The sequence below is a fragment of the Pecten maximus genome, chromosome 12, assembly GCF_902652985.1.
Source record: "Pecten maximus chromosome 12, xPecMax1.1, whole genome shotgun sequence".
In the NCBI taxonomy this organism is placed as follows: Eukaryota; Metazoa; Mollusca; class Bivalvia; order Pectinida; family Pectinidae; genus Pecten; species Pecten maximus.
Genome location: NC_047026.1, coordinates 16,953,966 through 16,979,936, shown reverse-complemented (window position 1 = coordinate 16,979,936; position 25,971 = coordinate 16,953,966). Strand labels below are relative to the sequence as shown.

General features: G+C 35.5%; 1 protein-coding gene across 1 annotated transcript; it reads right to left on the bottom strand.

Annotated features, from left to right (window-relative positions):
- Positions 1-1,843: 1,843 nt before the first annotated feature.
- On the bottom strand, positions 1,844-22,284 carry LOC117339366 (potassium channel subfamily K member 9-like). Its single transcript, XM_033900916.1, has 3 exons — positions 21,994-22,284; positions 19,118-19,624; positions 1,844-7,134 (listed from the first exon to the last, which is right to left on the bottom strand). Exons 2-3 carry the CDS (start codon positions 19,596-19,598, stop codon positions 6,068-6,070), a joined length of 1,548 nt encoding a protein of 515 aa, XP_033756807.1. The 5' UTR covers positions 19,599-19,624; positions 21,994-22,284; the 3' UTR covers positions 1,844-6,067.
- Between the last annotated feature and the right edge of the window lie 3,687 nt (positions 22,285-25,971).

The following is a 25,971-nucleotide window of genomic DNA, read 5'->3' as shown; positions in this document are numbered from 1 at the left end:
AAATGTTTTCTGTAACAGGCATAGACCATTATATAAGTGATGGAAATATTTGAATATTAATGACGAGAAGAAGATAACATTTTATTATCTTTATTTTTTTTTTTTTTTAATTTTATTTTAATCTTTTAAATGTTTAATTCTTATGAATAGCGACACTGGTTAGTAATATTAACACTTCGTTTATTCAACTTTTATAAAAAAAAAACAAAAAATAAAACGTTTTTGATTAAGTTATGGATTTAAAGCATGATCTCCATCTATATTTTAACATTACTTTTGGTCCATTTTGACTTTAATGGCTTCACTTCCTGATTCCATATTTTGGCACTAGCATCTCTGAATAATCCTATAAGGATGAACCAGCTTTATGATAGGTTTTATATTAATTATTCAGCGTTTACATATCTATGATTAATTGATATTTAAGGTGTGTCTTTCGTATGTTTTATTTTAAAGTAAGTTTAAAGCTCTTCAGACTGTCGAGTAAAACGTAAAAGCAGTGATGTAACATAAGGACTTGTGTTACAGTCTCCTCTCCTAGTGTGTATGTGTTTAGCACTGTAAATGTGTATAACCCTGTGTATGTGTACATAGCACAGCATATGTGTACATAGCACAGCATATGTGTACGACACTGTATATGTGTATAGTACTGTATATGTGTATAGTACTGTATATGTGTATGACACTGTATATGTGTATAGTACTGTATATGTATATTACTGTATATGTGTATAGTACTGTATATGTATAGTACTGTATATGTGTATAGTACTGTATATGTGTATGACACTGTATATGTGTATAGTACTGTATATGTGTATAGTACTGTATATGTGTATGACACTGTATATGTGTATAGTACTGTATATGTATATTACTGTATATGTGTATAGTACTGTATATGTATAGTACTGTATATGTGTATAGTACTGTATATGTGTATGACACTGTATATGTGTATAGTACTGTATATGTGTATAGTACTGTATATGTGTATGACACTGTATATGTGTATAGTACTGTATATGTGTATAGTACTGTATATGTGTATAGTACTGTATATGTATAGTACTGTATATGTGTATAGTACTGTATATGTGTATAGTACTGTATATGTGTATAGTACTGTATATGTGTATAGTACTGTATATGTATAGTACTGTATATGTATAGTACTGTATATGTGTATAGTACTGTATATGTGTATAGTACTGTATATATGTGTATAGTACTGTATATATGTGTATAGTACTGTATATGTGTAGGGAACTGTATATGTGTATAGTACTGTATATGTGCAGGGAACTGTATATGTGTATAGTACTGTATATTTGTGTATAGTACTGTATATATGTGTATAGTACTGTATATGTGTATAGTACTGTATATGTGTATATTACTGTATATGTGTATAGCACTGTATATGTATTTACATTTGTAGTACGGTATATGTGTATGGAATTGTAAGATGTTTCGTGGACTGTTTTTATCATGAACACCGAGAGGTGTCATGTCATTTTATCCCGAATTTGAATGTAGCAAACTGTTGTCAGCGAGCGATTTGACAAAGCACGAGATAAGCACGTGATCACAGGTGAAAGAGGTCACTGTTCAAATGTATTAGTTTGTAAGAATAATCATCCTTCTGTATTAGGGTAAATAATAGCTCTGTTTGATCTTGTAACTCACGGCGCTGTTATAATGGGTTTAAAAAACAAATCGGTGTAGTAGACTACTTCAATACTTATCACGTGCTTTGAAGTTTTTCACAAACTGGCATTGTGCCATGTAACATATAATAACCATCGGGCAGTCAACACAAAAACAAAACAAACACATGTAAAATTCATATTTTAATACGAAAACATTCTTCACTGGAACAATAATGATAATAGATTTAATGATAAAATAACACAAACCAGGAGGACACAATGAAAACAGTTCATGTCGGAATTCCCATCAAGGATGTACAGTAAAAGTAAACTTGGGGTGCTTTATAGCATGTAGTGATCTACCTGGTTACACTGTAGTGTATCTAAATACACAATTACATATCGTGTTTGGGTAGAATTAACCTCCTAAGCAGCATGATAGGCCTTTGTCAGCGAACAAGTTATCTGTGTGGAAATTGAGACCAATGAAATTTAGTTAAAACGTGTCAAAATATCGCGGGCAGTGTCTTAAAGAAAACCAGCGGTTAGGTGTACAAACATTTTTATTTCAATTACAATAGTTGGATTTATACACGAGTAACTTTAGAATCACTTATCCTGCAGAACCCTCTCCTTCTACATTTCTAAATAAACATTAGCATTTTGGAAAGCAATAACATGGTTTTATATGGAATAACAAACATATTCATGCGTGAAAATCCAAGCAGCGGGCGGTCTAAATACCATCAATTACGAAATCAAAACTTGACATTATTAATGTAGGGTTATAAGTATCAACTGGAATGTAAAGTTAAAGAAATCTAATAGAATATGAGGAAATCTCTGCCTAATGCAGCCAAGCACGAGAACATGTTGAATTGAATTCGGTTTCGAGGTTTGTTAAATGCAATATGTCAAGCAATCAAAATCAAATCAGCGGGTTGAGCTGAACACATGTCTATACTCTGATTCTCAAACCACACAACATTTTGCGCGATACACTGTAAGTTGATGGCTTTGTCGCCAGATAAAATATTTAATAACTTTGTTTTCAAATACACCAAGATTTAAAAAAAAAAACAATAATAACAAACTAGGTTTGATCATAAGGAATGTTGACTTACACATGTTCGAATTTCACCAAATAATTGTGAATGATAATTAATCGAGTTGACGTTCACCTTTTTTTCTTTTCTTTTTTTATCTGAAACTTCTAAAAGTAATCCTCACACTGAAGTATGCATGGTTTACAGCTAGTTGTAAAACGACGGACTTTTCCGAACATTATATTACTGCACTCACGTACCATTGTACGTTTACATCAAGTACAAACCGGAAGTATGACTGTAGATTTTTCGCTTTAATATGCATTCCCCGATATATTTTTCTCAATCTCTGGCACTGTTATGTCAAGAACACTATGTATTTGTCTCCCATAAGTCTCACTCAAAATCAAGGAAACGAAGTTTAAACATGAGCAGAAGAAATCTTTAAAGAGAATTCTTGTTGACATACCAGGTGAAGAAAGCATCTTAAACTTGACGACACTTACATTATTAATCATCATCATTAATTTAGATCAAATAATCATTATTATTACGTTTTCCGTTTTGTATCAGATGTCCATCGTCTACATCAAACCCGTACAAGCGTGCTTTCCATTTAACACTCTGCGACAGTAATAAAACATCGTATTGCACGCTCGTGCGAGTGTTCTGTGACGTCGCGTAATTTCAGCCAATCAGACACATTCCGTCCAGTTGCGCGAAAGTGCAATGCGATGTGTTATCAAGTCCATGCAAGTTATGTCAAGTTATTAAATTGGGAAACCACGTAGTGCTAACAAAACCTCTTAGCATACCAAAGGGTTTTCGATCGTGTTGAACATATTACTACATGTTCACATGAAGCATACATTGAAGAACATAACACTATTAGTACTAAAAATAGACAGGATGGTCAGTTGGCACAGAGGTAAAGCACTTGCCTTTCAACTAGGCGGCTGGGGTTCGATTACCCGAGCGGACGTGAAAATGTTTGGTTTCACCTGCCCGACCAAGTGGGTTTTCTCCGGGTGCCGCTAAGACACACTTAGACCCTCGCGTTTCTACCTAGGCCAACAAGAGTGTGTATATTGGTGTTAGTTTTATTAATTGTTTCGCAATTGTTGGAAAATAAATAAAATTTACATTTACGTTTACAATTAAGATCATATTAACCACGTTGAAACATTCCTCGTACCCTCGGGACTATGCATCGGTATTGGAAAAAGCCATGATCGAACTAAAGCATGTGGGTATGATAACAATGAGGAAGTAGGGATCGCTATTCAGAAATTGCTAAAACTTTTAAAGTAAGAATATCAATTTACCGCGTACATCATGCTCCTTAGTAGTAAGATATCGCTGGTTTTAAGTAAAAATCCAGGAAATCGACTGACGAAGAAGTGATTTTTATCTAAAGTTTAGTGGATACGGACTATTGTCATGGTAAATATGTCTATTTTTATTTGAAAATAACATATACACAGCTAAACGTGTTTCCTGTTCTGATAACAGATGATGTGTAGACACTGAAGTTACAGTACGAGTTATGCCCCTTCCTACATCAACATGTACACTTTATAACGCCTGCTTCTGAATCCTATGGAACGATTCTGGAGACAAAACATGATCATAAAATGGAATTGAATGGAATAATAATGTTGTTACAATGTAAAACAGAGGTCATCAAAAACATTTTCACCTGGTTGACGCATTCATCATTCTTTCCACCTCACGTGCAGCACACGTTTTCAAGTAAATCACAAAGTTAAACATACGCATATAAGAAAAATAACGATCGATAACATGCACAAATCTAACAATAGTTACTGAAGAAAACAATGCAAGGAAATTCTATCAATTCTTCCGTATCGCCATAAGTCCAAGATCACTGTTAATCCGGCTCAGGTGTACATGTGTACTAGGGAAATCACAGTCGGTATACACAAAAAGTCTAATAAACATTACCAGAACATCTAACTACAGCACAAACATGGATAGGTATCTAAATTTGAAAAATCTTGAAGGAGAAAAAAAAAATTGGTGGAATTTAATTTGTACAAAGCTTATTGATGAGACTAATCAACGAGGTTGTGGTAGCGGACCACAATCAAATCTGTTTCATTGAAACAGTATTCAATAAAAGCCATTCTTGGTGCTCCCTGTTCATCAATCGGAACCCCTCGGGTGTGTTTCACACAACACCTTAGATGTGTATGAATATGTAAGGATGCAAACATTTTATTCTCCGGATAATCATCTACTCCGGAAAACCTTTTACTCCGGAAAAGCATTTACTCCGGGAAAACATATACTCCGGAAAAAAACATTAATTCCAGAAAATCGTTTACTTCGGAATAACATTTACACAGAAAGGCACCGAGGAAATAGTAGAGTTATATTTGTTTACGAATCTCAAAAAAAAATTAATCAAAAAGAAACATAAAACATTAAAGATTTATATAAGGACAAAAATATCGTCAGTATTAAGATTTGTCTTAAAAATCAATCATTACGAAATAAAAGCTTTCAGTTCCCCTCCGAGGTGACGTATTATGAGCTTACGGAATTAACCTATAGACTTCTCTCACGTTAGGCCACACCTCAAAGCTCATAAATATTGGATGTAAGCTCGGAGTTCCTAGTGTTCCCGTCAGAGGTACTGATGGCTTGTGGAACCATCAGTCTACCGACAAAGGATACCCTATACCATAGCTCGTTAGATGACAAAACCCTATATTACATATGGAAATGAAGAAAATGATAATACAATTAATCACAACAACAGGTTTCCAACCGAACTTGAGTCAACGATTGTCAATATCGGATATTGCTCAATTATGCAATCTAATTTATGTTACTATTGCGTAGTACGTCATACACAATAGTACGTTATAGACAATAGTACGTCATAGACAATGCTGTGCCATATAATGGCCTACTTCGAGCGCCAACTATAGTGACTAAGATTTAACTGTTATGGAAGCGAACTCACTTTGGTTACATGTAATACGCATGTTTAGAGAAACAAAAAGTTACGATGCGCATGCCTAGTCGACTTCGCCTCAACCACCAATTTCCTTTGGTCCGCAACTAGACATCATTTGCGCGTGCGTCACCATTTAGAAGAACGGCAGTGATTGGTTGTTGTGTATTCGCATATGTAATCATATAAGACGGGACAACCAGATTATAGTAAATAGTTGGCGCTCGAAGTAGGACATTTTATAGTGTATGACTTCTTGTGTAAGACGTCACTGATATTTGGTATAATATGCAACACGTACGCGACAACACATGCAATCAAAGGTGTACTACGTCGCCGGTTCTGCAATAATCCGACATTATGTCCCTTGGTAATGTAATCGTTCAAAGCATTCTTTTTTTCACCTGACTTGGGGAAGGCACAGGAGTATTAGCCTTACTCCCCTTTGTGACATCCTCCGTCGGAGAAGGAACCGGGGTACCAGATTTGCTTCCTTTTTTCGTTTGAATTTCGCGTTGCACATTCTCGACATTTTTCTTCACTTCCTCTGCCATTTTATCCGTGACCTCCGCCATCTTATCAGTGACCTGCGACATTTTATCCTTAGCTTTGTCCATATGTTTTCCGACCTCTGACATTTTCTCCTTGCTCATCTCAGCCATCTTATCTTTGGCCTTGTTCATTCTCTTCTTGGCTTTCTTCATTGTTTTCGTGAAGAATTCGATGCCAACATTTATACACATGGAGATGAGCGATAGGCCAATGAAAAGATAGATTCCACTGATAAGAAAATATTTAGGATGAGCGGGCAGAATATCACCGAATCCTATAGTGGACATTGATATAAATACAAAGTAGAAAGAATCGAGAAACGTCCAGTTCTCCCAGGCGGGATACATCAAACAACCAATAAGTAGGTAGATCACCATAATTGCTAAAGCGAGAGATGGGGGTAAGTTAAACTCTTCGTCGATCTCAACCCCAAACACAACATTAACGTGCTTTTTGCTCTCAACATTCGTGTCTTCGTTTCCTTCTTGCTCTTTTGCCTCCAGGTCCGTGTCGTTGCTTTTTGGAGAGTTCTGATCCGAGCTTTCTCCGTTGACCACTTCGGTTTTTCCATTAGGGGATACATTTACGACGGTATCCACTTTTCCCTCTTGGTCATCAGGCGGCTGTGCTGGATCAGATTCTCCCTTCGGTCCATTATCAACATTCCCTTCTTCCACATTTTTGGTGTTTTCCTTTGGACGGAACCTCCGTTGTAAAACTTTCCGATAGTCTCGAAGCCGGTAAAACCTCTGTATAATCACAAGTAAAACTTTCAGACCAATCGTGAACTTCCGGCCAAGTTCCGCCAACACGATCATAGCGAGAGGAATCCCTGTAATGGCATAGATGATGGCGAATATCTTACCGATACCAGTCATAGGAACGATATTCCCGTACCCTGAAAAGACACAAAACGTTGTTATTTGAAAGTTCTTAAGTACTAGCTAACATTTCTTAACAGGTCTTTTTAAAAGACTAACAGAAATTAGGGGGAATTTGCAGAGATTTATCTGCTAAAAGGCAATCAATCAGTAAAAGTTTTGTTTGGTGGCATTTTTAACAGCATGGATAAAATTCACAAATTTACTCAAACCAAATACTGTATGATAGGAAATATCCGCGGGGATATTTTTTTCGTGGTTCATTTTAAATAATGTTCAAGCTACTGACATTATTTTGCGGTACGAACTTTTGTGTGTATCCAACATTTTAACAAACACAAACGGCGATACACAATGAAAAGGTGGTAGTTAATTGTACCTTTAATTAACAAAAGTATGACGTAATACCGGCAAAGTGAACCCAATATCAGAAATACGACTGAAAATGACATGTCTGCATCATGCATCATTTGTTTTACACTGCCTGTGGTGTGGCCAATGCTCATTTGTCAAGGTGAGACAACTCTAAATTTTTGATAAATATGAAAAAAGTTACAGAAATACATTATGTATTTGTTCGTTGTGTCTTACGGTATGACGCTACTTAATTCATATGGCAATATATATTTTATAATCTTGATAAATACCGTAAGAATTAAACGAATGAGAATTAGACCAATCAGCTAAGTTGTTTTATTCTGTCCTTTGATATTTTTTATTGTATGTAAATTAGGCGATTGCTAAATGGTCCTTTTCTCGAAAGGAACGAACATATACTAGTAAGTAATCAGCGTAGTTCTGTTGTCGGTAGATAATAGGTAGTTGTGTGAATACGTTGTCGTATTGTTCCGTAAAGATTGATTAGCCATGCATTTCGCCAGGAATTCGCAACTCAGACGGACCGCAGCAGTCTCACAGTATGACATGTGTTACTTGTACTGTATGAACATAGGAAGAGACATTGTGTGGTCGGATTTAGACACGAGGTACACACTACTGAGCAGACGACGATTCAGCATCGTGCTTTGGCACCATGGAGATCAGTACCTAGCAGAAACTTGCCAAATTTTGTCGTTCAATCACCCAACGGTTACACTAGTCGCCTTAACATGAATGAGAATAAACGATTAAGTATACGATCTACGATCATGACATACAATCAATAATTCATACAAAATTTTAAAATCTGAATGTTTTTCTGGGGAAGTAAAAGTGCATACAAACACACGCTTTGGGTGGCGATATGTGTTAAACTGATGTGTCATTAGGTGCTAATTAATAGGGATGAACTAAAGCACCCAGACGTGTACCATAGAAAAAAGACCAATAGAAAGGAAACAACCCTGCTAAACGCGAATGTGATCCTGATCGTGTTGATGTAAAGCGCCTAATGAGATAGATAGAAGTCGGCGTGGAGTGTATTCATATATAAATGAGCTATCGTACACTGAACCTTGTGTTAACACAAGCTGTTAGCTGTAGAGAGTAAAGCTGAAAAATCAAAACAAACAAACACAAAACAGCTGCATACAGTAACGCAGTATGCTTGTGATTCTGTTTAATCTTTAGTGTTACGATAAAACAGAAATGGGAAAGATCAAATTACTTTGTTTTTATTTTTCCATGTAAAAGATAAACATCATTGTCGCTTTTTGTAATGAAAATAAAGAGATTTTTTCTTTAAGTTGTGGAACAGTAAACTTCTAAAAGACACAATTAATATATTTATTGTTTGACTGTTTTCTCATTAACACAGATCAGAGATATCAGTTTGGAGTCAGTAGTTGTATTGGGAGTATATGTATGCATATGCTTTCAAAATAAACCAGAAGAAAACAGAACATGTGCCTAATTACCATGCCTTGTAAATAACACTGTGGTTTTGGTGTGTAAGGATGATCTTCTGCTCTCTAAAATAACTACTCAGTAGCTGATACCTTTAGCGTTACTTAGACATCCGATAACCTCAGGAGGTATTTGTACGTAGTGAAAACATCCCCTTAATCGTTGAATATATTGTGTTTCTGACAAGAAAATAGTGTTGATGGAAAAAAAGGAACAAGAAATATCTTTAAAAAAGATAAACGGCATACTTTTACTGCTGGTGGTTATGATGTAAAACTGCTGGTGAAATAAATCAACGAACTAATGCGTTTCAGCACAGATAACAAAATCATATCGGTTTGAATCATTTTGGTGATAATAGGACTGCATTTGAATCAGGAATATAATTTTATTAATGTGTCATTTGAAAAGATACATCCACTTATTCAGCTTGCATTCAATCTTAACTTTGTTTCGTTTTTAACTGCATATCTGCATTTTGCATTTACCTCTACATTGACCAATCACATGCTTCATCTTGACCAGTAACGCCACCCGTCGCTTCATATCCGGGACAAAAGAATATTATACGGCTATGCCGAAAAATAACCAAGAAGAATACAATAGTGTTATTCTATTAACTACTAATAAGACTACATTGACATCACCACCCACAAAACGGAAGATGATGACATATGTAATGGTTTTACAGGACAAATTATCTTACTTAATTGTCAATAATATGAACAACCTGTTTGGATAAGAAACAATTAAATAAAAAAAAACTTATTGTTTTATATTGGGTTCCACACAAAACGATCACTGTTACAGTGTATGTGAATTTCTATAAATAACTTAATATGCTAAGCATGTATGTTGATAAATTAAAACTACGTCAACATAGATAGCATTCGGTCCATGTCTCGACAGCTTGGCTATATCAATATGTTTTAATGTAAGCCAGATCTCTTGCTACTTTCTAGCATTTTTTTTTCATTTCAGATATAGATATATTTTTAGCAAACCAATCCGAAAGCTGATATGATATGACTAGAACAGTTCACCTTAATAAGTGATGAAAGCCTTGTGTTTCTATTTGAGAGATAACAGACAGATTTAATTATCAAACTGAATTTCTATCTTGTTAGTAACCAATTATTCTATTCTAGAACATACAATGGTATAATCATTTCTAAATAATACGGAATTCCATAGATAAGAGCCTTATTACATCAATTAATCCTGGTGACATTTGACTCATAGCCATATTAAATAATGTAGAATTAATCATATATATATAATATTGATGTTATAACTGACATTAGGGGGCGTTTGGCTGGGGTTTTCTTCCAACAGTTTCTGGAGCTATATTTAGTTCATTCTTTGATATTCGCCAAAATGTACATGATAAAATGATTAGTTCGCCATGCTAGTTAGAAGTTTGGTTCATAACAAATTAAAATCTGGGCACTGTAAACGAAAATCACCACCTTCTACCATATACTTCAAATTAAATTGAGGACTAAGCATATCATTTATACTGTTAAAGCAATCCAAAGGAATATAAAAGACACGATATATTGGCATAATTCAATACAGGTTTAGAGTAAGATATAGTAAAGCCAAATTAACTAACGACTCGGACTCGTCAGTGATGATGCCAAGGCCCTAAAGTGTTGATGTCTAGGAGGAAATTTGGGAATACCAAAGAATTTTTTTTTTAAATGTCATAATCGAAAAGGGAAGATTAATAGCTACATTATTCAATAAATTTCATATATTTCGATAATTTTCAAATGAAGCTCAGATACTCTTCTCAATTCCAAATCGTGTCACTAACTAAATCAATCCTCGGGAATACAGTCCACCAGCAACGTATACCACTGAAATTATCAATATGTTTATGTCAAGTCCGAGGGAGATGTTTTAATAGGGTAAGGTTGACATGTTAGTGAGTTTAAAACGCTAACACAGAGTGACACGTAGCGATACTTCAGAAGGAAGAGCATTCGTAATTCTAACTTAAAGTCAATACAACAGGTGTGTGTTATTATCAAACATAGATCATCTGGAGGACCATCGACAAATACTAGAATAGACCATAGGTTTCGGATTGTTATGCTTTCATCGAAGACAACATCTACAACGAAGCAGCAAGTACGTTCGTAAAATGATGGGATAATATGACATCTCGTCAATGTTATATCTGCAACTATCCATGGCATCAACAAGGGCAAACCTTTTCTCAGTGAGGACAGTCAAGACATGGAACAGTCTCCCAAAGGAAGTGATATCTTCGAAAAATACGAACACGTTTAAAGATAGGCTGAATAACACTGGGAAAATCAAGATATACATTATTATATCATGTATTATGTATTGAGTCTGGTATAGAGGATTTACACCCTGCACCAGAAAATAAATCTAATCTAATCTAAGACACAGGAAATGTAAAACCAGGTCACATTCTCAAAGTGATGATCCCGCGAATGACTATACCGGTACTACCATCAACCGGCCATATTAATAAGCCCCAAAATATCATATTTAAACATACACGAATCTTTCTTTTTCTTTTTTCCTCATATGTAGCACTATTACTACACCTTACGACTGTTGTTATACTTCATGCTCATTCTAGAATCAACAAACTTACAGTTTATTTTTTCCTTGCCACCTAACGCTAGTATGATTGACATGTAGCACGATTCTACCTTTGCGTGCATGCAGTACATGTATTGATTGCGCAGATAGAATAGCATGCATGCATGCAGACAGACAGGCAAACGATATACGTCGACGTGCATGCACGAGGAATTGGAAAAGACGATTGCAGTTCAAACGAAAATGATTTTAATGCTTTCCTAGGTATGTCTAGAATATAAAAATTGATATACAATCCAGATGAATCATGACGTTAATCAGCGCCTTTTATTTTAGGTTACCGTATTATAATCTACACAACATGATTTTGCAGAGAAATTGATATATGCCTACAGTATTAACCCCCAGCGCCATCTATCATCAGGTTACCACGTGTAATGTACATTATATAAGTATAATGATGAACACTTCACTAATCGATAACAGACGTTGTAGTACATATGTGAAACTGTACACGAATTGTTGGCCATATTTGAAACTGTACACAAATTTGGAATTTCTCCAAAACAATGACATATATGCTATTTCAAAAACGTATTTCTAATCTCACAGAAGCAAATGAAAATCTATCAATTAAAACCATAAAACCCACGATGCTATAAATTGCATCCGGTTATCGCACTGGCAGCAGGGAAATTCAACTCAGAAATGCCAATCCTATCTTCGGATTTCATAGTTTACAACATAAAAAACATACCTAAGTGAACAAAAAAACTACACCGAAATCATTGTAACTAGCATAAACAAGGATGGATAGTATTGCAACAGCAATACAAAGTCCCTGCCTGACCCAGGAGTGCAGCTATTTATTTCCCATTTTTTAAACTACGTGTTATACTGATCACGTATACAAAGTTTCGTTAAAATCAGAGTAGTACTTTAGGATTGTCCGGACACGCCTCAACCAATGAGAAACCGGCGGCCATTTTGAAAAATGTTTTTTTTTCGAAAAGAAAAATTGGGATGCACAACTACATGTGATACTGATAATGTATACCAAGTTTCGTTAAAATCGGAGTAGTACTTTAGGAGGAGTTGTCCGGACAAGTCTCAACCAATGAGAAGTTGGCGGCCATTTTGAAAATTGGTTTTTCGGAAAAAAAATGTAGGATGCACAACTAAATGTTATACTGATCATGAATACCAAATTTCGTTAAAATCGGAGTAGTACTTTAGGAGTAGTTGTCCGGACAAGCCTCAACCAATGAGAAGTCGGCAGCCATTTTGAAAAATGAATTTTTGAAGAAAAATATGTGGGATGCACAACTACATGTTATACTCATCATGTATACCAAGTTTCGTTAAAATCGGAGTTGAACTTGAGGAGGAGTTGTCCGGACAAGTCTCAACCAATGAGAAGTCGGCGGCCATTTTGAAAATTAGTTTTTCGAAAAAAAAAATGTGGGATGCACAACTACATGTTATACTGATCATGTATACCAAGTTTCATTAAAATCGGAGTAGTACTTTAGGAGGAGTTGTCCGGACAAGCCTCAACCAATGAGAAGCCGGCAGCCATTTTGAAAAATGAATTTTTGAAAAAAAAAAAATGTGGGATGCACAACTACATGTTATACTGATCATGTATACCAAGTTTCGTTAAAATCGGAGTTGAACTTTAGGAGAAGTAGTCCGGACAAGCCTCAACCAATGAGAAGCCGGCAGCCATTTTGAAAATTGGTTTTTGGAAAAAAAAAAGTGGGATGCACAACTACATGTTATACTGATCATGTATATCAAGTTTCATTAAAATCGGAGTAGTACTTTAGAAGGAGTTGTCCGGACAACTATTGCGTGACAGACAGACAGACAGACGGACGGACAGACAGACAGACAGACAGACAGACAGACAGACAGACAGACGGACGGAGGGTAAACCTATAGTCCCCCCCGTTTTTCAAACGGCAGGGGACTAATAAAGGAACCACTGTTCTTGTAGAGTGGGACACAACTGTAGTGACGATAGCGACAAACAATCTCTCTCGAAGAAATGTCCCGTTCTCAAAAATAGAACCAGGGTAGTGACATACTCAAGAGCATCAAACTCGTCTTGGTTGTTGAAACAAATAAAATTGTTACTAGCTTAGATGTCATATAGATCTAGATGTGGCGATTACGGCTCTACAAATATATATTACTATATGTTAAGGTACTGTAGCAGCAATGTATTGAATATCAAATTATCTAGTTAAAAATGGAAGGGGGTAGAAATATGTCTTTATCCCACACAATTATCCTGAAAACATTACACTTCACAATAGGCTGGCGTCATCAAGTGTGTTATATATGCCACACGCTATCAATGAGGATGCGTTCCGGGGAGGAAAAATTCGTCATTCCTGCGTGACGTTGACAAAAACTTCAACCCTCGGAATATGATTATCACCAAATAAATCGAGTTATTTCTTTACTACATGAGCAATTGACTATAGAAATACGTAATCGTGGTAAGGGTGATCTTGAGATTCCGGAATTTTGTTTGAAAGTTGCACTTAACCCTTTAACTTATAAGAAATAACAGTTTCACAACATAACTAAGATACTGTCTGACCGAAACGTACTATCGCCATAACCATGGGAATAAACTGTGCAACTCTGAAAAAAATCGTCTGAGAGATAATTGCTCGGAGCTTAATGAAATTTGATTTAGCCTCTTTGCTAATGGCAAAATAAATGAAATTCATCAAACGGCCGATGTCCCCTTACAACAGAGTGCAGACACTGTGACATATTAGCTTATATGTATGCAACAGCCACGTAATTCGTTCATCAATTATTCAGGAGCTGCATTTAGGTCCTCGGTCTGTTAAGTACACGTTTGAGTGTGTATACAAAAAAGTGTTATGTTTGTGATGTATTTTACAGCTTATCGACTGAGGCTGGTACTTTTACAACTCGCTAACTCGGCACTAAAAAATGAGTAAGCTCATCGACATCAATAAAACTTTATATACAACAGTCGAGGGTAGATATATTAAATATTATTCATAAATCCTGAAATACGTGTATATTTTGTGAATTATTGTGCTTAGCCAAAACAGCCCAAATCAACAGGATTTATTACCGCATAAGGGGGGGGGGGGGGGGGGGGGGGGGGGGACTATTTTATCTATAATCGCGTAAATCAGCGTCTAGCAAAATGCAAAATGTTATACCGTTCTTTCTAAACCTCTGTACATGTATATACCAGCAAATGTCTAGATATGATCATCTATGCAAAATTCGATAAGGCGATTCAGTCCTCGAAATTTACTAACTGCGAACTACGTCCAACCGAAAGCGAAATATTAAAAGTGTTAATTCAAAAAAATCGGAAGGTACCGACAAAAGTGTTTTAAAACCTCATGATATAACGGAATATCCATTTAACGGTATGAATGTTTAAACTACATTTCATAATTAAAGTATCGACGGAAGTGTCGTGAAAAATAGGCGACAGTAAATATTGAATAAGATTATTTGAAAATTTGTGATAAAAGCCTTCTTGCTGAAAGTGTCAGTGTATGATGTTAGTAATTTTTTTTTAATATTATCATTATCATAATCATTAATTTCAAACCCATGTGATTGGAGCTTACTTTTCACACAATCTAATTAAAATCTGATGTTCATTATTCACTCGTTATACTCCCTGTTCAAACATCCAATTGTAACTAGATTGCTTTTCTCGCCCTTTTTTCATTTCTTTTTAAATCCATACACATGATTTTCGATCACATTATAAATGTATGTGACAGTGTAAACAAACTCTGTCACCTTAATCAGTGTTTGAAATCCATTACTCTCTAATGACATTGCCATGAAGCATGCTGTTATCAGGAAAAGCGTTTCATGCCAACTTATTTGTTTAAATGATTATTTCAATAATGAGCAGTTGGTTAGGCTACGATACACCGACTAATCTATTTACCTGCTTATGTATGGTGAAATGTATTTATATTTAAGTCAATTTTATTGCATAAACAATGCACAAAAAGATCGTACGCAAGTTACACCAACTTATCAATGTCCTCTCCATGATACAATTATACATCTTATAAACTTATCAATGTCCTCTCCATGATACAATTATACATCTTATAAACCTAACAATGGCCTAAAGAGATAGAAAGAAGAGTACTTGTAGTTGAAAAGAGAATAAACAAAAGTTAAAGCCTGTTTGATCAGGTAAGTTGAAAGATGATCAATATTCCAATATACGTGTGCGTTTCTATCCACTCGACGGTATTGAATAGTTGAAAACATACGATTAAATGCCCCCTTTCTGCCCCGTTTCACTATGGCTCCTAGGAGCTCCGATCATTTGTCGGCAAATGTCAGATTTTCAAAAGGCAGATATGATAGAAAAACCTTCGGATTATACCTTGTCGGGCTTCGGCTTTTTGTGCGGGGTTTGAAATTTTATTTTTCGTATTCTGTCCGAAGTATTGCCAAGAGAGCTACGTGGCCCATGGCCTTTTAGTTTATATTTGTCATATAAATACGTAAATCATTTTAAGAAAGCTCAGAGCATCCCGCGTGGTTCTATTCACACAGAGACACAGCACCGCAAACACGGCGTGCTTTACTTGCCAAGTGAAAGAAGCATTTCCGCCGTTCCAACAAGAAAAGAGGAGTGTTTTGTCATTGCCCGACCTGGTTGTACGAGTGATTTAGGTTGCTGATGAACAGTGTGATAAAAGTTTATTACCACTTTGGTGTGTTATCAGATATTTACTACATGTATGCGATGCGTCAGACTCCCCGTTATAAATCTACTGCTTATCGTAATGTTTAAAGAATGTGAAGCCTTCAAACTCTATCGTCACGATGGAAGAAGATTCTCGTTAACCTTCATTTGAAAATATTTACATTTTACAGAGACTGGGCAACGATAGCGAGAAGAGACTCTCAAAGATCCGAACCCAATGACCTTGAATATTATGACAATGCTCATTTCCAACGTTGCTATAATACAACACTCCGCGAGATCAGTATGACCTTGACTTTGGGGCACTGCCATCTAATGGTGCAATTGAAGCTAGGAATGTCTTGATATTTTATTCCTGCTCATTCATTGATTTAAGGGAAGATATGTTTATGGATTAACACACATGTGAAGCAACGAGATAGTTGTAATACAAAAATCCATACATTACCAATGTGGATGGTTTCAAACAAGCGTTGTTATGGGTGACCTTCACCCGATAATAATCTGAGGATGCAGATACGTGACAGGCAATATATCGTCTAGTCGTAAACTACAGTCACTAGTGAAACACGTCATCTTTCGTAATAACTTATAGTATCTATTGGTCCGGTTACTCTCCAGACAAGAACAGCAATTGAGATAATTGTGACCTTGAAATTGTGGGTGTTGGCATACACGTTGATATTCTATATGACAGTACATAATCGGTTGGCCCACTCAATAAAGTACTGGAAATATACATGAATGGACAAATTTAGGCATAGCCTGTTGTCCAATCCCTTTTGTTAATACTAAATATTTATAATTTTCTATGTAAGAATACTTTGTTTTATACCTGTGTTGACAATAACATATTTTGAAAGAAAGAATAAAGTACTCGCCTTTCGCGAAGGTATTCCGTGATCTCTCGCGCTTTGATCCTGACCAGTAAAGTAATGAATATAAGTTTAAAGTAAACTTTGTGATTAAATTATTTTAAGAACTTTCTTTATAACGTAATGTTTTCTCGTGGCATACACACTTCTATATGGAATGTCATTAAATGATAAGGGCATTGACTTTTCCTGTAACCTTGACCTCAGGTTACGGATGTGTCCATATTGTACCGGACAATCATGAACCGTATATCGCCTTAATAAGTATATAACACATATTAACAGAAGGTGGCTTCTATTTCTGGAGTAACTTTCCTGGAATATACAGGACAGACAAAAGACCATCGGACGAACCGGTGACATGACCAAAAAGTACCCTGTACACTTTGTATAATTATTCTATTTACTGCCTCCAAAAACAGAGATGGGAGCAGTCTTTCATGTCAGAGATACAAACACTTCACACAGACGAGTTGATCCGTGATGCCTTTTTACATAACATTTCCCGTCAAGATTATATATTCTCACAGGGAAGCAAGGTTATTCCACACAATGTAAATACAAGTCTAGCTCTCGTATCCTTCTATCTTTCTGCATGCCTACCTTCCTGTATATCGTAAGAGTTATTGTCTCGATATAACTGTCATATACACAGGCGCCTGATAAAAGGTTGCAGTCTAAGTATTAAATGATATATATTGGATAGTTTTATACAAGTGAGTAGTTTTAGTCGTCTCACGGTTCTAGAGGGGTACACTTTTAGCATTATACTAGGCTATCTCCTTTTAATATTTAACATCTATAATATTAGGATAGGTTTAAATACACTCAGACTATTTCACATTCTCAGGTCCCTGTGTTCTATACGTGTGTGTATTATCCCTTCACGCCATCCTAACCACGCGTTTGTAATGCTTTGTGAGTATGGTCAGCATGGGTTTCTAGAGAGTATGCTTTATTTGGCGAATGCAAGGTTCGCGATAGGTGGTAAAACGAACTGCACTACAGTATGTATCAAAATTCAGATTTATCAAGCAATTGAACATTTTTTATCAGCACATCGACAGTTTTAAAAAAATCAAGGAAATTGAAAGACAACAAATTTAACGAAAATAATTTCAAGGTAAAAGATCTATACGCATTTCAGTTAATGTAAAGATTGAGCGCTCACAAGTTTTCATAACAAAGCTATATTACCACTGAATGGGTATAGGCATTGGGCAGATTAAAGAGAACTGCTCATTAGCAGGTATACAACTGTACAATTCGCATGAAAAACCGGACATATTGCGTAATATTGGAAACAGCTTCTGCCATATTGTCTTTATTTACATCTATAGTTAAATTACAAAACTAAGATTCTTTAAATGAGTTCAAGCAAATTGATTTAATGATCTCCCGAGCTACCAACCATTGTCGTTTTCAATATAGCCGGAGCTGCCATTCGGAGTGAACAGCTTGTATACAAGATATATCCAGCACTCCCCTACCACGTATTCATTTACAGTTAAGTAAGAAATATAAAGTATCTTGTTCACTAAAAGTACGTATTGCCCATACCAGCACGCAAACAAGCGATGCTACCACTGAATCATTGAGACCTGAGAATTTGTTACAGTCCACTTGTATTTGGACGTTCCCTAGGGTCTTTAGCACATTTTCAGACGTGTTTTGGTTTTTTTTAAGGAATTGTTTTCTAGATTAGAATTAGGTAAAAGTGACACCGAAGTGTATTAAATAGTCAATAATGGATATCGTGGCTGTCATTATTACCGAATTTTGATATCGCCCTCTAAAACGTCTGAAAATGTGCTTTACACACAAGAATGGTTCTTGAATCACCGTGCCTCCTTAGTGAAAATGTACTACAGCACTGAGATATATATGTTAACTGCTTACTTAAGCGTTATAAACAACTAACCTGATACTTATAAACTATCTACCTACCTATGGTAGTATACACTGTCCCACAGAAGAACAGTGCTCCATAGAAACTCCATTTTTCTTCAGATATGGATCCATATGCACTGCTCCTCGCTGTTGATTCGTACTGATCCAGCAGGTCACGTGTTTGGTTCTCCCATTTCGACAGAGTTATCTTCCCTGAATTTAATTGATATGTGCTGTCTTTAATATCCTTGAACACTTGTTCCTTGTAAGAAATTAAACTGTTTTTCTGTTCCTGTTCGTATGGTCGTTCTACCGCTTGGAATAAGGCGGCGCCAAGGAGAGTATATATAATAAGAATGATGATAAGTCCAATCAGTGATTTAATGATGGAATACACGGTCATCAGAAACTTTCTCAGATTTCTCAAACATTTGGTACAAAATGTTACACCTTTTGCTAAGTTTTCACCCATAGCTGCAACAGCAGCTTCCGGTTTCCGACGACTACTTCCGGGATTATCAGTTTCTGTGGTTTCCATGGTGTCGTTCAATAATGTCTCGTGCTCTGAAAAATATGAATGATTTTACTGCTTCAGTAGTCATCCTTATTAGATTTTTTAGTAACTTATTAGTGCTTGGCTGACTTTGCGATGATCTAGAATCTGATCGAATGATATAGGGAAAAGTATTACGTAATCGGGAGAGACACAGGAACTTGGCCCAAATGTCTAACTCGTGTTCCATTATATACGTTTTGTATATGATAAAACATATATATGTCGAGGGTTTTGAATCATTGTCAAGTCCCTGCACGTTGATGAATATAGCATTAACACTGTTACTGTCAGACAAGTATTTACATATATCATACACTGTCGTTTGTAGTGTGCAGTGTATTTGCACCGACTCAAAGGTAGCAATGTAGTTCCACGTCATAATGATTGCCCAAGGAAGCTATTCTCTGCACAATCTTAGGTTGATACAACTATTGAGTCATTAGCGCTGTTTTCATGGGAAACAGTTTAAGATCACGAATCTAATTATCAATTTAGAGAAGCCGAGAAGCCGGAAATAATATCATCTTATCAAAGTTTTTCATTCATACATTCTGATCGTTCTATTAATTTTAACATTTTAACATGCCATTGGTGTAGAATGCAGCTGGGGGAGGAGGATACGCCTTTTACGTTCAGCATTATGCAAGTGCTTATTACATTGATCACCACCCTTTAAAAGTCGGTCAAAATCTTTGAATTTGTTTTCGGCAATATGCCACATTGAGTTCTTCCTATATAGATAAAGACATCAAAAAGGCCCCGAGCTCGAGGTATGTATATATAGACTATACAGAATCAACGCAAGCGAACGGTTCTGTTTTACTGAATACGATTTTCCCACCTTGATCTGTGAATTGCAATCATCCCTTAAAACGGTTCTACATGTTTAAGACACGTGTCAGAGTTGTCAAAAAAAAAAAAAGTATAACATGCATTGTTCAACGTTCTGACAGAAAATGTTAGTCAACTGGAACGACGAAAGAAGGAACGAAATTATAATTAGAATGTAGATACTTGAAAAATGGTAAATGCAATACATATATGTTTCATCACAGGGACTTGTATATATATGTACTATATGGACTTCATGTTAGAAAAATCTGTACCAAGTTCCTGTGGGAAATTCTATTAGTGTAACAAGTCTGAACTCTGCAGTATATTATCGGCTAAAACATCTTTCAAGGGAGTTACAAGCAACTGACCACGGCTTAGCAAGTCTAACCAGTCAAACGTATTGTGTTGCATGTTTTAAGGGTTAATGAACGTTAACGTATACAGCAATTAGGGACTAACGCTAAACACGTGGACGGGGCCATTAATACCAGTCAGCTGTGCGGCTCGACCTTGTAGTCGCGCTTGATTTAGATAACACACATCATCCCGACCCTCCCTGGCTTTGTTTTCGGACATCAATTTGATGACCACGTATGTAGACGATTTAGCTGGCAGACCTGTTCAACACTGTTGATGGTAAATCAATGCACATTGTAGTATACACACCAAAATGCCAAAGCAAAATGCACGTTCAAATTAGCCGTGTTAAACTAAACAGATATGAGACGCGATGGATGCCAACGCCTAACGATAAATATTTCTCGAGGCTACTGCTATTGTTAACTTTTCAGTATTGTTCTTTGTACATCAGCAATCATAGTTTTGTCTATGGAAGCTAGCTTGTACGGTCCCATTGCGGGTTCTAGAATATAAAGAAGGCATTGTTTATAATCGATGTCTGGTACTGAAGACGCAATAAAAATAGAAATAATCAACAGCACCTATTTGAATAGGGGATTTAAAGACATCTTCCGGAAGTACTATTAGATGCACCACACACGGAATGACATTTATATTGCAGGTTATGATAGAAATGACACGTTTGATAAATACTTGCAACAGAGCTTTTTCCAACACAACGCTATAAATAGGATGCGTCTTGACAATAAGTTATATAATTATAAGCTTTTCCCAGACTTCCCTGGTTGCACACATTGCGAGAGTGTATGGAATATCGCCACACCACACAAAAGAATCTTTGGAATCTGTAACGATATATTTTATCTGGAAATATCCGTTAGTAGCTAAAACGGTATTTAGCCGTAATGGCGTAAAAGGGTGACACCATTCTGTAGAAATGATCAACTTGTGTCGCCTGTATACAACTACCCCCAAGTGCTTCATTAGTTAATTGAAGATAATTCAATTAATCAAATGCAAGTTAACATTGTTCCATTAATTTGAAATGAAATATTAAGAAGTATTGACGTAATTTGTTTACACTTCCCTGTTTATAATTAAATACAGTCTTAAATGCTATAAAAATACAATGTAAGTACGTATGTAAGTGTCTATTCAGCCTCAATAACTGCTTTCGTCTTACCTTACGACAAATTAGCACCAGAAACACCCTTGGTACCTATCCGTAGGGTTAGAAGCACGTGCAATCGCATCTGAGCCCAATTTATACAATGATCCAGTGTTCGTCAGCCATCGGTATGACTCCGCCTGACGTAGAGCAGTTTAGCTTGCCACAGTACGGTGCTACACTATGCTGTTCAGCTCTATCTAGGGAACGCTCATATCGGCCACACAACAACCAATACTGTCTTTTCTCATTCCACGTGATTTTCTAAAATAATGCCTGGCTGTTTTTATAGTTTATTTGTATACATATACAAACACTACTTTGTTATAATTATCTCGGACAACAAGATATGCCCCTAGTGAACATATACTATTATTGTTATACTTAGTCAGCTCCTGGCGCCGGGAATCGGACTCCCGTTGGTCACAGCGTACTGTTCAGGGCTTACTCTTAGGTTTCACCTAACTACATCAACTGTTGTACTTGGTACTGTAGTTTGGACAGTTCTACTGTGTACTGCGCACTTGATGAACTCTAACGAACATTGTGTTTATCTATGTTTATCCAACTGTGATGAATACATTTTTACTGCGTACATTGTATGTTGAACAGTTACTTGTTAAACTATACCAAATATTGTATTTAACGCAATTTAGACGGTTCCAAAGCATAAGCTGTTCATTATACTCAACTAAGTTTAAGGAACATTTGCATCAATCTAACGGTGATTTACATGATCCCACTGAGTTCATTGTAATATCTAAGTCAATTGTAAGTAATGTCATGTTATCAAAGTCGGAACCGAGGTAATGTCAAAGAAAACGCTTAAATTACTAATGAGTGTGAACACCATGAAAGATGATATTGTCCAATAAGATCGTGATGACCAGTTTTCATCAACTAGCATCTCCTAAAACTCGTCTTGTAATTTTTTTCCTCCATCAGTATTCGAAATCTTTTTATTATTTTCAGTCATTAGTATTATTATGATTCTTTGATTTTAAGCTAACAATCAATCTATTTCTTTTCTTCAAATACCATATCGAAGACAACCGTAGCAGTGAAGTTGAATGACTTGTTAAAGTATATGTAACATATGTAATATGTGATAAATTGTAACAAATGTACACTGTAATATGTAATATATTGTAACATATTTAACACATAATATATTGTAACATGTAATATATTGTAATATATGTTACATATTGTAATATATGTTATTTATTGTAATATACACGTGTATGTTATATATTGTAATATATGTTACATAATGTAATATATGTTATATATTGTAATATATGTTATATATTGTAATATATGTTATTTATTGTAATAAACGTTATATATTATAAAATGTTATTGTATATTGAAACAAATGTAATATGTAATATATTGTAACATATATATAATATGTAATCCATTGTAATATATGTAATATGTAATATATCGCAACATATATATGTGTTATATATTGTATCACATTTCTATGAAAGTCTTGGATAGCCGACCGAACTTATGCTGACATTACTTTAATAACACAAACCTATATAACACGTATATGGCATATATTAAATTTCAGCGGTACACACAAGGGAAAATACCTTTCTCTAAGTACTTAAAAAATTAGCTGTGAACAAGAAGGGATATCGCACATTTGGCAGTCCGCACGTGAAATAACATTCATGTAGAAACTCGATATGACACTTTGTCCCGCTGAGACGATCCCTTTGTGGGTTCGTTGGTACGAAGAAAATATTGTTATATAACCGATGTGTTGTACCAAGGACGCAATACACCAAACAAAGTAGACCAATATGGAGTCCTACTGTTGCCTTGCCGTGTTATCATCCATTGTAAAAACAAGCATACGGATTCCATTACTCCATGTTTTCTTCATATAATGTTTACTAAGCACGATGTTTACATTAACAGAACATAACAAACAGCCATGTTGTATTGATCTTCACAACTACACTTGAAATATGGCCCCTTTATTTATATAATGCATGAGAATTTAGTGTAGAATATGGTTGTGTGAGTTAAAGTGGTGCGATTATTCAGGGAAAGTGAACAAATTGTGTGTGCACTTTGGTTGGAATATATTTTTTTCTCAAAATGGTAATATCGCATCGTGATGATATTGTGTCTGTAGTCTGTACCGATCACCATGGTAACTAAATATCTGGTAGAATATGTCTGCACCAATCACCATGGTAACTAAATATCTGGTAGAATATGTCTGCACCAATCACCATGGTAACTCAATATCTGGTAGGATATGTCTGTACCAATCACCTTGATGACTAATATCTGGTAGGATGTGTTTGTACCAATCACCATGGTAACTAAATATCTGGTAGGATATGTCTGTACCAATCACCATGGTGACTAAATATCTGGTAGGATATGTCTGTACCAATCACATGGTAATTGAATATCTGGTAGGATATGTCTGTACCAATCACCTTGATGACTAATATCTGGTAGGATGTGTTTGTACCAATCACCATGGTAACTAAATATCTGGTAGGATATGTCTGTACCAATCACCATGGTAACTAAATATCTGGTAGGATATGTCTGTACCAATCACCATGGTGACTAAAAACCTGGTAGGATATGTCTGTACCAATCACCTTGATGACTAATTATCTGTAGGATATGTCCGTACCAATCGCCATGGTGGCAAGATATCTGGTACCACAAGACAGCTATTATATTATGGATAAACATGTATTGGAAAATTCACAATTACAAACATCTCAAAATGGCTAGATCATTTTCTGTGTTTAATACCCAAAATACTGTTCATATCATAATATTTCAATTTAGTCAATGAAATTTTACAACAAAAACACGGGTAAAATGTCTAATTCCCGCTCCATAATGATGCTTGATTTTATATATATTCAGAATTAGCCAATTTAAGGATTTAATGTTGCTTTTGTCAGTTTCATTGGCTGATGAATTGGGTTGCTCTTGGGGCAACTTTAAGGAAATGCGAAGCAGTTCATGTTGAATTTTTCTCAAGAGCAACTCGATTCATCACCCCATAAAATTTACCAAAGCAACATTCAATCCTTATATTTCAATTAACACGCATTTCCCCTAATAAATACAAGAGCTACAAGTCTTCTGTTACTAGAACTTGTGCAAGTCTAATGATTAGTGCTAAAAGAAATAGTCCGTCAGTATATGATAACGAAACTGTATTATTCAAACAAAAATACGTTTATGTAACACATTAAGCATAAAACAATATAAAAAATAATATGATTTAATTAAAATATCAAGTTTGTCGATGAATTTAAATGTATATTACAAAAACGCTCCGCTAGCTGTGCGGAAGAATAATGACTAATCTGTGTTCTCCGTTTGTCTCCCGATTCGATACGAACTGAAGAGCAACTGAGGGCAATGGATTTCATTTGCTACGTTGTCACTATTATCCTCTCAGATCACCCGACATAAAAATTATGTTGTTTTATCTTCTACTTTCTTCATCTCATATCGGCGTTTTCTGCATTAGAAATACTTTCCCTAGATCGATTAGACATTGCTTACAATGCATCCTCTGATGTGACTCAGCACACAACATTACATCATATCCATGTATAAAACATATCTGGTATTAAGTAACAGGAAGGCCGTATTCCTGAATAAGATTAAGAACCATCCTTATCACACTGGGACCTATGCTATTTACGTCAGATTGTTTTATAAGTGTGTCGTATTGATATTTATATTGATATGTTTGTGTTTAAATAATCAATATCAGTCTCGAGCTTTTGTTAGAAAATGAATATACATTTGCACATGTAGGTTTATGTCATCAACGTCAGATTCGTGCCTGTATTATGAACTTTTATAATCAACCCAAGACTAAAAAATGTTGTACGCTATAATTATTTCATACATCAGTTAATATTTGACTTACATTTCATATAAGAATATTAATTAATAATAAATATCAATAGTATTATTACTATT